This window comes from Eufriesea mexicana, unplaced genomic scaffold, assembly GCF_001483705.2.
Source record: "Eufriesea mexicana isolate 0111107269 unplaced genomic scaffold, ASM148370v2 scaffold3255, whole genome shotgun sequence".
Taxonomy (NCBI): Eukaryota; Metazoa; Arthropoda; class Insecta; order Hymenoptera; family Apidae; genus Eufriesea; species Eufriesea mexicana.
In genome coordinates this window covers 64,642-79,256 of record NW_016911299.1, presented here as the reverse complement: position 1 = coordinate 79,256, position 14,615 = coordinate 64,642, and the positions used below count along the sequence as shown (strand labels likewise).

Genomic DNA, 14,615 nt, shown 5'->3' with positions numbered 1-14,615 from the left:
AGAAGAGAAATAATTCGTTCTATAGTATTCACATTTCATTTTATTTTCAAGGGAGTTACTTGATCTAATTTATTTAAACCTAAGAACAAGCTTCTCATTTTCACTCAGTTTTCACTGTTAGTTAATTAATTATTCATCCTACTGCAGATGCTTTAAAATATTGATTTATTTCAAGACAATTACTTGTCATCTTTTTTCCTGTTTCCATTGCGGATAGGGTATAAATAAAGTAATGTACAGTTGTGTCGTGTATGTATAGAGAAAAAAAATAATTAGAAAATTATAAATAATTTGGTCATTGTTAGGTATCAAAATGTGCATATGTATTAAATATACTTTAATAGTAATAATTATAGTACTTTGGGATTTTAAGCAATCGATAATTAAAAAAATTCTAAAGAAATTGCAAAAAAGTATATTTAATATAAATATAACTTTAGATATAATTTCAATATAAATATAATTCCAAATTTGTATCGATACAATGATTTAAACAGAAAACATATATCCCTGAATATTTAGAATTTTGTATCACTTTTTTTTTCTTTTTTGTTGATACTTCGTTGTAAATAAAATGATCAAGTGAAAGTTCGAAAGAAGAAAAAGTACAATAGCAGCTTATAGACTCACAATGATTCAACAGCATAACATTTTGGCATAAAAAAATTGATATTTGTATGAGCATAAACACTGCTTAATGCATTGTATGTCAAATATCCTACTATTACATCCATTCCTATAAAGTAATAATAAACTTTTATTAATTTTGCACACCCTGCGATAATATAATGTTAGAAAACAGTGTAATACAAATACACGGTATCTATAGGATGGCAGAAGAGAATTTTTGAAGTACATCAATAATTCTCTATTGGAATGAGGCATGTTTTGTATCGTAACAGGGAACATGTATATCTAGGTGCCATAAATTCTTCAAAAAGTAGTTGGACAGAGTGGTCATGTATATCATTGAATTCAAATTTAGTTGAGAAGTTAATTCAATTATCGTTTTCATAAAGAGATTCTGTTTAGTCCCATTTTTATTGGTCTGTCTGTAGAGATAAGTATTTCAAGAATATAAATAAATAAATTTTTCACTGAAATCTTTCAATATCTTTCATTAACGTGTTGCTTGGCATGTTGCTGTGCATTTCTTTGTCAAATGAGATGTATATATATATAATATTTATATATTTATATACAAATTATATTAAGAGTTAGAAAGACTAGTAGTTTTATGCTAACTTAGTTGTTAATACACTTATACAACAAGTCGTTTATGCAGTGTTCCTGCATTACAAATAGGAAAACTTAAGAATCATTTCCATGTTTCGTGTTCAAAGATTTGAAATCTATTTAAGGCGATTTTCCTTTCCACCTTGGTTTTCTGGTCATTGAGTAAAATACACATAAAGCTCTGATAGTTCCTGCATTGAGAAGATCTGGAAATTTTACCAGGGAAAGTTTGTTAAGCTTTGCAACATTTTACTTGGGAAGTGGATGACCTATCTATATTACATCGATACAGATATCAATTATTACTTTGATTAGTTATAAACTTAGACTCAGTATATATTATTACTGAACTGCAATGGCTTAATAATAGTTCTTTACTTTCTGACAGTCAGAGGGACGATAGGTTATAACAGTACGTGATATAAATCATTACTTTCCCTTACCCTCTAAAAAACGTAATTAAAAACGCTATTAAAGATTTCTTTCTCGTAGGAGAACCTTATAATAACAAAAATTTTATACTAAAACAAACTAACGCTTCATCTGTGTTGTACATGTTTGTGCACAGGCAGTTTAATAATTGTACTTTACGTAACTAAAGTTTACTAATTGAACGCTCTTTACTAAATTAATATTTTAGGAGATAATATGAACGAATTTTGTGGCTTTTGATTGATCTCGGTTCACGTACCGTAAACCCACTCATCGTAACCATCTTTTGTTTTCACCGATAATAAACAATCATGGTTATAATTTCACGCAATTCACTAACTAATTAACTTTGAGAGTAAACGCACATATTGTTACTTCCTAAGTTTATAATGACTATCTACTTGAACGGTCATTAAGATTTCATTTATAACTATAACAACAACGATGATGACAATAGTGATGGCTATGATTATGATAGTATAATGAATGATGATAAATAGCGATAATTACAACTTTATCATGATTAATTCTCATTCGTGTTACTACGCATTGCACGCTATTTGTTTTAATGGAATGTCTATCTTGATTTTCGTTAGAGTTCAAAGGAAACTACATCTGATATTGAGTATATTATATTTTTTTTCCCTTTTTTTCTTTATCAGAACTACTTTTCCCATAGTCGTTACTTTCCCTTATTCTCGACTTAACAATAAATTCAACTTAATTTGCGTTTTATCCGTAAGATTGTCAACGAAAAACAAGAAATGATATCTTCGAGGTGGGTGCAGAAACGTATTTAATATTTAATGGGGATGACGAACGCTAAGGATGATCGTTAATCGAGTAAACATAAACATCATTCTGTCCCAATTGTTTCGAAAAATCGTAATTTTCTTAACTATGAGCAAATGTCATTAAGTTTCAATCAATTTATGTGCCACTTTAAAAGTGTCTAATTTTATAGCGGTGAGTTTCTCTACCAGTCTTTTTTCCTTCTCCGAACCTAGGCATTTTAATTATTAAAATCGTCATATTGAACCCTGTGTTTGACTGTGTCTCGTTTTCAACAACATTTGTGTATGGCACAAATGGATATAGAGCTCACATAACTAATATGCGTATATACTTTTTACGTCTTCCACGTGGACGCATAATTGCGGGGAAGAGTTTAGAATTCGTCTTTTTCTTCCTTCTCTCGTTCTTATTATTTAACCCTGTCGCAAGATATTTCACGTTGCGATCTGCCAATCTTGAATTTCTATTCTGCGCCAATGTTCAAAGATATACACATATCGTTTTCATTTTTAAATGTAAATTGTTTCTTTTTCTTTACTATAGGCGTTAATACGTATAATATTTGCGATAACGGCAATAAAATTATTTAGCGATCGCTGAATAAATCGCTGCGTGCATCTTCCCTCGTTTCCTTATTGCAAATATTATTATAGAAATCTCGTTTAATTTTACAAAATTCACTTGCCCACAATTACAGTTGGTTCCATTTTTGGCAATCCAGAAACGTGGAAGTCAATCATCGCTGTTGCTGCTAACGTTGTAAGGAAAGACTGTCAGTACGGGTAGTATTCAATGATCTGATGTCAACCGCTGATAACAAGGACGGCCCGCTTGTTTCTACTGCATGCTAGAGTCTCCATAAGCTGGATCTTCGTGCCCCTGATCCCGACCCTGTCGTGCATATACACAGTAATCTCGTTAGCTCCAGTCGGACAATTTCAATTTCCTACTTCTACATGTGAAATAATCATTGCACGTACGGCTCCAGAAAGCTGATATCTATACCTTAAGTGTTTTGCGATCAATGCTAGTCTCTTTTTTTTTTTTTACTAAAATGCTGCTAACGAATTCAAAGGTTTAACGAGTGAGAAAGCTAGCGAAATTTCAGTCTCTTGAAAAAAGTATTAGTGGAGAACGCAATGGTACCGGCTTGTGTTTAACGACATCCTCCTTTATCTATGATTGTACCGACCAGCATGAGAAATGGCCACCATCTCTATGGGCAGGGAATGTTCAGGAATCGTTTCCTTTTTTCCTAGTTCCCTCTTCCATTTAAGCCATGTGCCATTATCGTTTCCATCTGTGGATCCTCCAGAAAACATTTCTGGTCCTCCAGAACTCCTTCTCCTCAATACCTTTTTCCGATTACGAGGCTTACCATTTATGCTACTCCTATTGAACATATCACGGCGTAATTCAGATATGTCTGCCGGCACTGAACCTCGCCGCGGCGACGGCATGCCAGGACCGATGCTATCGATTATTCTTGTTATTCCGTTATTGTTGCTACTTCCGGTATTGTTATTATTATTGTTATTATTTATTGGGACATTTTCTCGTTCATCTAAAATCATGCAGCAAACGGGTAACGGACGTCAAGCGAAACCGTGTTATTTGCGACATCAAAGTCCGAGATATATATATATATATATATACACATATACGTACTGGTTAAAGACAAAATATTGCCCAGGAGATTTCCAAGAGCAGTTTCCTGCGGAAGACTTGCTCTCCGAGGTGCCGCGACATTGCCTTCTCGAGGTCCCAAGGCTAATCTGTTAAAGCCACCACCTGACAATATAGCAGATATATATATACTCCTTTGTTATCGTTGCTCTTCTCACTCGTCAAGATTTAGTACTGTCATTTGTTGCTCTCACCTTGCTGTCTAGTGATGTCGTTTGGTACAGAACCACGTCTGGAAGTGTGATCAACTCTAGTTGTAATAGATGGCACCGTAATATCATCCAGTCTAGATAGGAGACCAACTGGAGCAGACCCACGTCGTCTAGTCCATGACTACATAATAAAACGTACAACTTAATTACAACTGACATTTGTACAGCACGAAATAGTCCAAATTAAGGAACTTCGCGGATAAGAAAAATTGTAGAGGAGAGTAATACGAAAGCAAGAAATTAGAAACAGGCTGAAGAATTTTACCTGACTTCCTTTTCTGGATAAAGCAATCCCTTTCGTATCTTCCACTGCTCGAGGATCAACGTTTTCTTTCATCTGCATATCAAGACTTAGCTTAGCTACCTTCGAGCTTCTTTCCTTCACGAGATCCGAGTCCCGTTTGTTACCGCTAGGAACGATCTCGTTATTCATATCTGCTTTTCTCGAGTCGCTACCACTGTCGCTCGACGAAGACACGCTCTGAACAAAGGGTGGCGAGTCTGGTGGGCTACCGATGAAGAACACTTTATGCGTGCTAAGTTCGGAGGACACTGGTATCGCGGTAAATCGTCTGCCACCGGTATCAGTCGTTATTGTCTTAGATTCTGGTACAGGAGTCGAGTATCTTCGCAATTCGGAATTGGTGCACTTTGCCTTCCCAATAACCGAACTACACTGTTCCGATTTATTTAATGCCACTGTCGTAGTCCGTTGCTCTTCGCCTATCAATCTGTCACTCTCCAACTTCGTCATCAAAGTGCCATCCACCTTGGATTCCTCCTCGATGCTGTGACCCTCTTTGTCGGAATGCGAACTTGTCAACGACGCGTAGAAGATTTGCGTGGAATCCGATCCTTGAGCAGAAGTCGGTCGTTTGTAACGATTTTTGAAGTTCACGTCTTCGACGCGGATGGTTTGGACCGAATGACGACGCGGATGTTCGATGGCAGACATGGCTTCCGTTTTCTGTCTGAACGTCTCCGGAATGGCGGAACCTCGCCTCTTGTTTGACACATCCATCTCCTTTGACACTGTAAGGTTACTAATGTCCATTTCCTTCGTAGGGGGAGTACCGCAACGACCATCTGCGCATAATTTTTCCTTTACCGAGCCAGACGACGAGGTCGAGCTGTCGGCCTCTATCAGGATCTGCGAGTAACACTGCGACATCTCGGCAGTGGTGGATAGGTATCTCATTCTGACGAACGGTTGCAGCGGAGGGAAAGTCTGCTGTCTCGTTAGCTGTTTCGTTTGCGTAGCTGGCTTTTGAACATCCGACTGCAGCACCGTGCTTATTCTCGAAGCTTCGGTGCTGTTGGTGATGCTGGCTATGCTGGTCTCCGGCAGGAGGCTTTCAGCGCTCACTGGTCTTTCCCCTGTGTTACTGGCGTTCGGAGAAAGCTCCGGGATACTGGTCTTGGATGACAGCAGAGACAAAGAACTCGGATCTAAAAGACTCTGGTCGTCCAGTCTCCACAAAAGGTTCCTCGATTTGCTCTGTTCGGTAGGTAGACTTTCACGCCTGACGTTGCTTCGTGGAAGAAGCGTCAAAGGTTTCGTGATACTCAGCGGCACGGAATGCCGTCTTCCAACGCGTTCGAGGCCAACTCGCGCTGGCAAACTCTGCATCTTAGATGACTGAACGTAGGCAGCTGGTATCAGCAAATCGATACTCGCTGTATCATCCTCCGCGGCTGGATCATCCACGGAACTAACGGCGTCCTCCATCTCCTCTAGCTCCGAGATTTCCGTGTCCGTTTCCTTCGTGGTTTCTTGAAGAATTAAGGCCTCCCATTTCTTCTGATTGGCTCGCAGGTGTTCCATTAACGACACGCTGAGACCGTCGCCCAGGAAACGATGCCATTCCTCGTACAGAGGCGTCACGACGAATTTAATGAATCCAATCTGTATCTTTGGTATGCTAGTGGTATGTCGATCGCATAATGGCGTCACCGGAAGGTTCAGGCGGCGTTCGTAATCACCTTGACGAAAGAATTCTTCGCATACTTTGTGCGACCACTTCTGCGAGATGTCCCAAGGTCTGCACGGGTTCGATATATCAGCGCATTTCAGGGCTATTTGCAGAATGAAATGCCGGTCATCCGCGCGCCTCATCTCCAGAAGATTCTCATCCAAGTAGTGCTGCAAAAACGATGGCGAAATTAGGATCTTTCGGACAACTAGATCACGACGATTGTAACCACAGTAGAACGAAATTCAAGGAAAGCAACGTTGTAAAATATTTTACGATATAATATCGCAAAATAAAGCGCAACGATGACAGAGACGAGTCGTTAAAATGATTTCCACTCGTTTATCGGAACGCATTAAGAATTCTCAACGCGAGCATAACAAATGTCCCGTAAGATATACTATCTTCGATGAACCATCCGGTACAAGTCATTCGAATAAATCATCGAGTCTGCTCGCTAGGATATACGAACATACCGACAAGGAGCGCGTACAGATATCGCGAGGCCGTAGCCAAGTCCACAAATCAGCGTAACCACCCGGGGCCCAAGTGTTAAGGGGGTTAACGAGGTCTTGGAGTGCGCTCACCTTGAATCGAATGAGAAACTCTTGCTGCCTGGTGATGTCTGTGGCCAAAATCAACGAGCTGATGTGCCGTTGAAGCTCCGGCCTCACGTGGGCTGGCAGTTGATCGGAAACTCCGCTCTCCAGAAGGCATCCTATCGCTGACCTCCAATGATGGTTCTCGAGAACCGACGTGTTCTGCAATCAGTACGTCGTCAACGATCGTTGCTCGCGAGCCGCGCGATTGATATAAACGTGCCGAAAATCGCATCGACTCACTTGATAGAGAGCAGCCAAGTGATTGCTCGTGGCAACCAGAAACGGTTGATTGACGCCCGGATGATCCAGATCGTGCGTCACCGCGGCAATCAGCGAAGCCATAATCTCCAAGTTGGTTAAGTGCGTTCTGATCTGTAAATTTACAACGTTGCACACACTTCGTTACGCCTCATACTCCCGCGGCCGTAAAGCCGTGTGTTTACCCACTTTTTCTTCTTGGAGGAAGCAGTGCATCGCTTGAGTCACATCGGTCGCGTGTATACTGTTGTGGTAAGGATTTGTACTGTGATAACCCTCCTCGATGAAGGCTGCAATCGGAAGAAGAACTGCTGTGATTAAATCGTATTTGTCGTGCGCGTTTGAACCTCGCGTGGGAGCATCTGGTATAGATTAGTTTAAGTGACAGACAGGTTTTCAGATATGCGCGTTTGAACCTCGCGTGGGAGCATCTGGTATAGATTAGTTTAAGTGACAGACAGGTTTTCAACCCGCCAACGACGTATCTCTTTCGATCGAATAAAGCGATTAGCTCGGTTAGATTAAACGCGCAGGTAATTCGCGTAGATCGTCTTACTTTTAAGAGAAATTATGCTTCCTTTCAAATTTTTATCTCGTCAGTTTCCCTATAGGATTTTAATTTATCGTTATTTCATTCGTTACCTAGAACAGATAGCGTTCTAGTATTCTAATATTCCAATTCTAACCCTTTGCATTCGACGACCTTTTCGTTACAGGAAAAAAGTAATTCGAAGACTTTCTGCCATAGAGTGGACGATAATTTTAAAACGATAAATAAGAAATCGTATAGAAATGAAGACGTAGAATTATTTTACTTTGATATTCCACGCATCGCTAGGTAATTGTAAATTTGATATATTAATTAATATTCATCGTTGGAATTTGATTAAATGGTGACTGAGAGGTGCCTCTGGAATGCAAAGGGTTAATATTCTACCATTCTAAATAATTTTTATTCCATTTTTATTTCATTCGCATGACAGTCTGATATCAGAAATATTCTGGATCTAACTCGCTGCCAATGTTGTTTCAAATCGAATTTTCCTGCAGCACCGAATATCATCTGATTACTACTATCTTCCTAATACAAAGTACACCACTCGGTAGTACAGATTTTTATCTTGCTAGAGAGAGATTGGAAGAAAGTTTCTAAGTCTCACAGCTTAGCTCGAGTATCGCTGCTTAGAAGATAAGAGCAAGATTCTCGAGACTTCGTGTTCTCGTAGATAAAATTGTCAGACTTTTACGTGTCACCCAACTGTCGGTACATGTTTTCCACAGTGACTTTTCGCAGTATCTATAGACTGTTCAAGGTTTTTGAAATGTACGTGCTCCTTTCCGAATATCAGCAGTTGTACGTTTACATTTTCCGTTTTTGGAAACAAACAAGTGGCTGGAACTGCAGAGGCAAGGCAGCGAGTAAAGCGAGCAGCTAAATGAAATAATGGCATAGTTTCGCACAACGGAATGAGCACCTGACTCGGAAACGCGACTGAATCGAAGATGGCAGGGAGCCTGAATTTTTAACGCGGCGTTAAATCAGATAAAGAGGTGAAAACGGGAATCGAAAATACCTGGACAAATGAATCTTTAACGTGATTCAGGCAGACAAGTGAAAATGCTTCGAGGGCTATAAGCAAGCTCTCAAGAATTCCGTAATTGATAACAGTTTCTAACACTCGCAACGGAATAATAAACTAGGAACGATGCGAAGATAAATACGCGAAATAATGGAAGAAAGGAAGACTCGTGTGAGAGGAGTCTTTATTTGAATGGCGTCACCTTGCATCGGGATCTATGCTTGTTTCGAGGAACCATCAGTATTATCAATTTTCGAAGCAGGACTAAGTGACGCAATGGGTCGTCATAGGGACTATAAGAACCTGGCTGAAGGGTTCGAGGGAACATACACACTTTCGACAATCAACCGTCTGCATCACGCATCGCGCAAGACTCAAGCGTCCGCACACTTGTACCGCAAGAGAATAAAATATAATGGAAGTTTAAAGTTAAATCTCTGTAAACCCGATCCTTTTACCACACTCGTAATTCCGAAAGCGAAATGAAATGAAATGAAAAGGGTACGTAATTTCCTGTGACCACGCAAATTCCAGCAAAGATTCTACGCAGATCGGAAATGTATGGTATCATAAAGCAGCCTCGACATAGTTCAAACAAATAACACGGTCGATTACCGGCGATATTTCTTTCAACGTTATCCATTATCCCCTGTGACGGGTGGAATTGCAACAATTATCCACGCGTGGCCGTGGTTTGTTTTACTCGGAGCGATCCGCCTTAAATATTCACCTCGCCCCCTCGCTCCTTCGCACCTACATGCCGCTACGTAAATCCTGTTTGTATGGAAATCTTACACAGAATAAATAAATAATAAGCGTCGCGCGCGGTCTATAAATACGAATATACGCGGAGCGCGTAAAAAGGGGGCCGTGCCTCTTCCACGGGACTCTCCCCTTTTGAATATTTAATGGTGACGAATAGCTTCCGACCTGTATTCCAGACGGGACGATGACGTAAAAATTTCGTGCAGAAAGAGAGTAACGATCATTAGCAACCGGGGGGTGGAGGTCGGGGGGGTGGCGGCGGCGCGCGGATTCTGCCCGCCGCGGAAACGCGGTATCAGGGAAACGAACACGATACGTCAGCACACGGGGAGAAAGAGATTGCGGTGGCTCGATTCCGCAAACGCGCTGAGTAAACCTTTGCCATATGCTCCGTGATGTAATATTTAGTAGCGGAGCCGAATGGAAGAGAGGCAGGGGCCCCCCGTCGCCGAACGTGTAAAAATACGTCCGCCGATCTACGTGTTTGCACGTGCACGAACAGAGCAGTTCGATTCTCGATGGGATTTGTCGTCGCTTTACTCGCAGGCCAAGGAAGAGACGGGGTGAGAAAGGGTTAAGGTTAGAGATGCCGATGTTGGAACCCGGATTTTTATATACAATACGGGTTCTAGCAACAGGACTACGTCAGAAAAATAGAAATCAGCGGAGAGGAAGAGACTGGCATTTCGCAAATTTTCTAGCTGCTTATATAATGTTAGTTTTTGATAGGGTGATGTTGTTAAACAAAAATTAATCTGTCAAGAGAAATAGATACATCTTTGACACTAGAACTACCAACCCAGTCAAAGTGACTGGTCCCAGAATTTTCCTTTTTGCAATCACCGAACAAATATATTCACTCGTATTCATCGTACCGCTGAAATTACTATAATCTATGCACGTTATAGTTAGGTACCCATTAAAGATCGGTAGTTCTAGTGTTAAACTATGCGCCTTATATATAATGTAATTATAGCTGCTTATATAATGTTAGCTTTTGTAGGGTGATGTTGTTAAACAAAAATTAATCTGTCAAGAGAAATAGATATATCTTTGACACTAGAACTACCAACCCAGTCAAAGTGACTGGTCCCAGAATTTTCCTTTTTGCAATCACCGAACAAATATATTCACTCGTATTCATCGTACCGCTGAAATTACTATAATCTATGCACGTTATAGTTAGGTACCCATTAAAGATCGGTAGTTATAGTGTTAAACTATGCGCCGAAGCGGTTCCGGGAATGCGTGAAGTGTTTATATCACACGTTAGATAAGAATTAGGAGACTAGGACGAGCTGCAATCGCAAACCAAATACCTTCACTATTGTAGAGAATATTGTTTTGATTCTGGTTATATTCTATATTTCTTGGCAGTATAGAATATACAGAGATTCGAAGCCTTCTATGATACGTAGTGCAAACGGTGGACTGTCAAAAGTGCATCGTCGAACCCTTCAGCTAGGTTTCTATAGGCCCTATGACAACCCATTGCGTCACTCAACCTTGCTTCGAAAATTGATAGCTGCATGCAAAGTTCCTCGAAGCAAAGATAGATCTCGATGCAGGGTGATACCATCCAAATAAAGATTCCTCTCACAATATACCCAAATCACAAAACGATTACGTTGTTTCTTAACTTTTGTCAGTGAGTGTATATATTCCCTGTTTAAATATCCTCTTTTTCAGGGAAGGAATATGTTTCGTCTAGTACTTCTCTTGACAGACTAACTGACTCCTGAGAGAGTGTCAAGAGGGCACGCGAACCCCAATTCTTATAGAATGTTTATATAAATATTCGTTGTAGGAATTTACATCTCGTAAACTATTTATTCGTACCTTATAACCTAGACTGATTTTTATCTACAACTAAACTTATCTTTTTATCAGATACATTGAAAAATGATAATGATACACTGGTTGAAAATCACTGGTGTGTAGGGTACGTGGAATTGTTTCGGGTTACTTTTGTCAGGGTGTACTCGTCGTGGAAGATTGTTTGCGGGATTTATGGGACCCGATGAGAATTATGGAGCATGAGTTTTTCTTGTTAGGGGAAGTGATGCTGCGGCGTTAGAAATGAGTTTCTTTGGAGAGAGAAGTTAGGGTGAGATGGGCGTGGGTGCGGAAAATTGGTAGGATGTTTGGATATTTTATTATCCGCGTGTCGGATTCAGTTTCTAAATGGTGGAGACTTTTAAACAAACTTTGGGAGAGTGAGATTAGGCTGTCGGATCTAGGACAACACCGATTTCTATTATTCATAAGTTCATACATGATGCAATTTTCTTCCACGTCTACTTCGGTTTAAACTCGTGATTATAAAGTCGAGGATGTTCGACTAATATGAAGTAACCGAAGTAGAAATTCGCGAAGAATAGACACGGTATTCTCACGCACAGAGGCATGATGGATGTTCCGTCTACGATCCTCTATCAGCGCGAGATAAATTACCCAGAGTGTCTGTTCATAAAAATCCTATTATCAAACGCCATTGCTGTCGAAATAAAAATAAATTCTACATCCTAGCAATGCGGAGGAGATCCCTCCTTCTCCCTTTTGCCTATTCTTATGACGTGTCATTTGTCTCCTGTTTTCTGGAGGCACCTGTGATCTGTTTATATCTAAACAGACACGTCAGTTCTAAACTGTACGTCCGTCTATTAAACGTATATACTTTTCAAAAATATCGTTTCTCGACATCCTGATCTCACTTTCCCAAAGAACGTAGTTTCCTCGAATGTAGTGTTGGATGACCAACGATTCGTTGGCCCTTAGTCGCTAGAAAGACCTGGCTGATAAACGCAGACCAATTTCAGAGTCCAAAAACAATTGACTCATTCCCACTTTCGCTAAGGACCAATGGTCATCTTCACCCCACCAAAAACTGACATATAAGCACCCACAAAATTTGCGAAAGTCAGTTTCGGTACAGTTTTCAGTTCAGTAGTCAGTTCAGTCAGTTGCAGTTTCAGTTGAGGTTTCAGTTGCAGTTTTGTTTTTTCCTCTCCGCCGACTTGTATTTTGCTAGCCTTGTTGCTAGAACCCGTGTTGCATATTGAAATCCGGGTTCCAACAGTAGAAATTTAGGAAATAATTTTTCCTCGAAATAAGTTTCTCAAAATGGCACTCACGCGAACATATTTGCAGTATTCCTTACCGAACAATTTCCACACGGTTACCACGTCCAGGTTGAAGTGCTGCAGCAGCCCGTACCAGTGAAAAAGATGGACGCAGAGTACCGGCAGCGAACGTCCTGGAAATCAAACGCAACATGATACTGACAAGAATGGAATCTAAGCCGTAACTCGAGCCAGCGTGTCGTCGAGTTAAAACCTCACGGACATTAAATAATAGTAAAACGAAGCCACTGCTTTGAGCCGGGAAAATTTCAACCGGCAATAGAAGCGCGGTGAAACGAAAAAGGGGGAAAAGAACGACGATAATAGAGAAGCGAAAGAAACCGAGGGAAACAAGTTTGAAAAAGTCCGAAGCAACGTTAGGGATTGGTAGTGACCATTGTTATCATTTTTACCCGTGTCCAATATCCCTGTTAACTCGACGACGACTTATAAAATTCGAATTTCGCGCCAACCACGAGAAAAGGGGAAAAGAACGACGATAATAGAGAAGCGAAAGAAACCGAGGGAAACAAGTTTGAAAAAGTCCGAAGCAACGTTAGGGATTGGCAGTGACCATTGTTATCATTTTTACCCGTGTCCAATATCCCTGTTAACTCGACGACGACTTATAAAATTCGAATTTCGCGCCAAGCACGAGAAAAGGGGAAAAGAACGACGATAATAGAGAAGCGAAAGAAACCGAGGGAAACAAGTTTGAAAAAGTCCGAAGCAACGTTAGGGATTGGTAGTGACCAGTATTATCGTTTTTATCTATGTCCAATATCGCTGTTAACTCGACGACGACTTATAAAATTCGAATTTCGCGCCAAGCATGAGAAAAGGGGGAAAAGAACGACGATAATAGAGAAACGAAAGAAACCGAGGGAAACAAGTTTGAAAAAGTTCGAAGCAACGTTAGAGATTGGTAGTGACCAGTATTATCGTTTTTATCTATGTCCAATATCGCTGTTAACTCGACGACGACTTATAAAATTCGAATTTCGCGCCAAGCACGAGAAAAGGGGAAAAGAACGACGATAATAGAAAAGCGAAAGAAACCGAGGGAAACAAGTTTGAAAAAGTTCGAAGCAACGTTAGAGATTGGTAGTGACCAGTATTATCGTTTTTATCTATGTCCAATATCGCTGTTAACTCGACGACGACTTATAAAATTCGAATTTCGCGCCAACCACGAGATACTGTATTTTCGTAGGAATTTTTAGCCGATCGAAGATGGCGGCGTTTTCTCGCAAATATCGCGGTTCTCTCGGGCCAGACGCGCGCTAAATAAATCAAGCCTCGCGTGAATATTAGATCGCGATGGATCGCGGGGATTCTCGCGGATTTCGAGGTTGCAAAAGTGAAATATCCTTATTCCACCGTCGCTTTTCTCGTCAACGTGTTCCAATGCTCTTTGCACGTTTGTCCGCGCTTTACACGTGGTATGATAAATCACGGCTCTACTGTTACGTTAAAAGGAAAGCTTTTCGGTCGTTCCTCTTTATTTTTTTCACTCGAGATCCCTTTCTTGCGAATGACAGTTAATATCGAGATGCAAGTTCCGTTGAAAAATCCAATTTTTCTCAAGTCCTCGAACCACTCCGTGTTGAATTATGTATTCGCTGACGTTTCTTGCAGATTCTTGGCTGCTCAAAGGCTATGCGAAAATTTCTTTGCCTTGGAAAACTTTCTCTCGTGTACGTACATTGTCTTTGCTCTTTGTTACATCGATATTGACATTTTTGGAAAATGTAATTTCGAAAATAATTCTCTCAGGAATTATTTTGTACTATGTCGCTAATCTTTTTAATTATTTTTACTAGGCTACGTGAGAATTTCTTCGTGTATAAAATGGAAAATTTTTGGAGCAGTGGTGAAATTGTTATTCTTTCTCTTGTCGTGTACCTACGTTGTCTTTGTTTGTTCTATTAATATTGAAATTTATGAAACATCC

The 14,615-nt window shown here is 40.3% G+C and overlaps 1 protein-coding gene across 2 annotated transcripts in view; it reads right to left on the bottom strand.

Annotated features, from left to right (window-relative positions):
* Nucleotides 1–844: 844 nt before the first annotated feature.
* The window catches only part of LOC108550878 (uncharacterized), a 23,924-nt gene continuing 10,153 nt past the window's right edge, over nucleotides 845–14,615 (bottom strand). The window contains exons 3-11 of one of the 2 annotated variants that reach the window (XM_017904779.1): nucleotides 12,700–12,795; nucleotides 7,384–7,484; nucleotides 7,177–7,308; nucleotides 6,922–7,095; nucleotides 4,627–6,504; nucleotides 4,344–4,482; nucleotides 4,132–4,254; nucleotides 3,842–4,027; nucleotides 845–3,354 (exon numbers count right to left, since the gene is read on the bottom strand). In XM_017904779.1, the coding sequence (XP_017760268.1) occupies nucleotides 3,311–3,354; nucleotides 3,842–4,027; nucleotides 4,132–4,254; nucleotides 4,344–4,482; nucleotides 4,627–6,504; nucleotides 6,922–7,095; nucleotides 7,177–7,308; nucleotides 7,384–7,484; nucleotides 12,700–12,795 (2,873 nt within the window). In that variant the 3' untranslated portion in view covers nucleotides 845–3,310. Of the gene's footprint in view, nucleotides 3,355–3,609; nucleotides 4,028–4,131; nucleotides 4,255–4,343; nucleotides 4,483–4,626; nucleotides 6,505–6,921; nucleotides 7,096–7,176; nucleotides 7,309–7,383; nucleotides 7,485–12,699; nucleotides 12,796–14,615 lie in introns of both variants that reach the window. The other variant, XM_017904778.1, reaches the window with a different exon arrangement.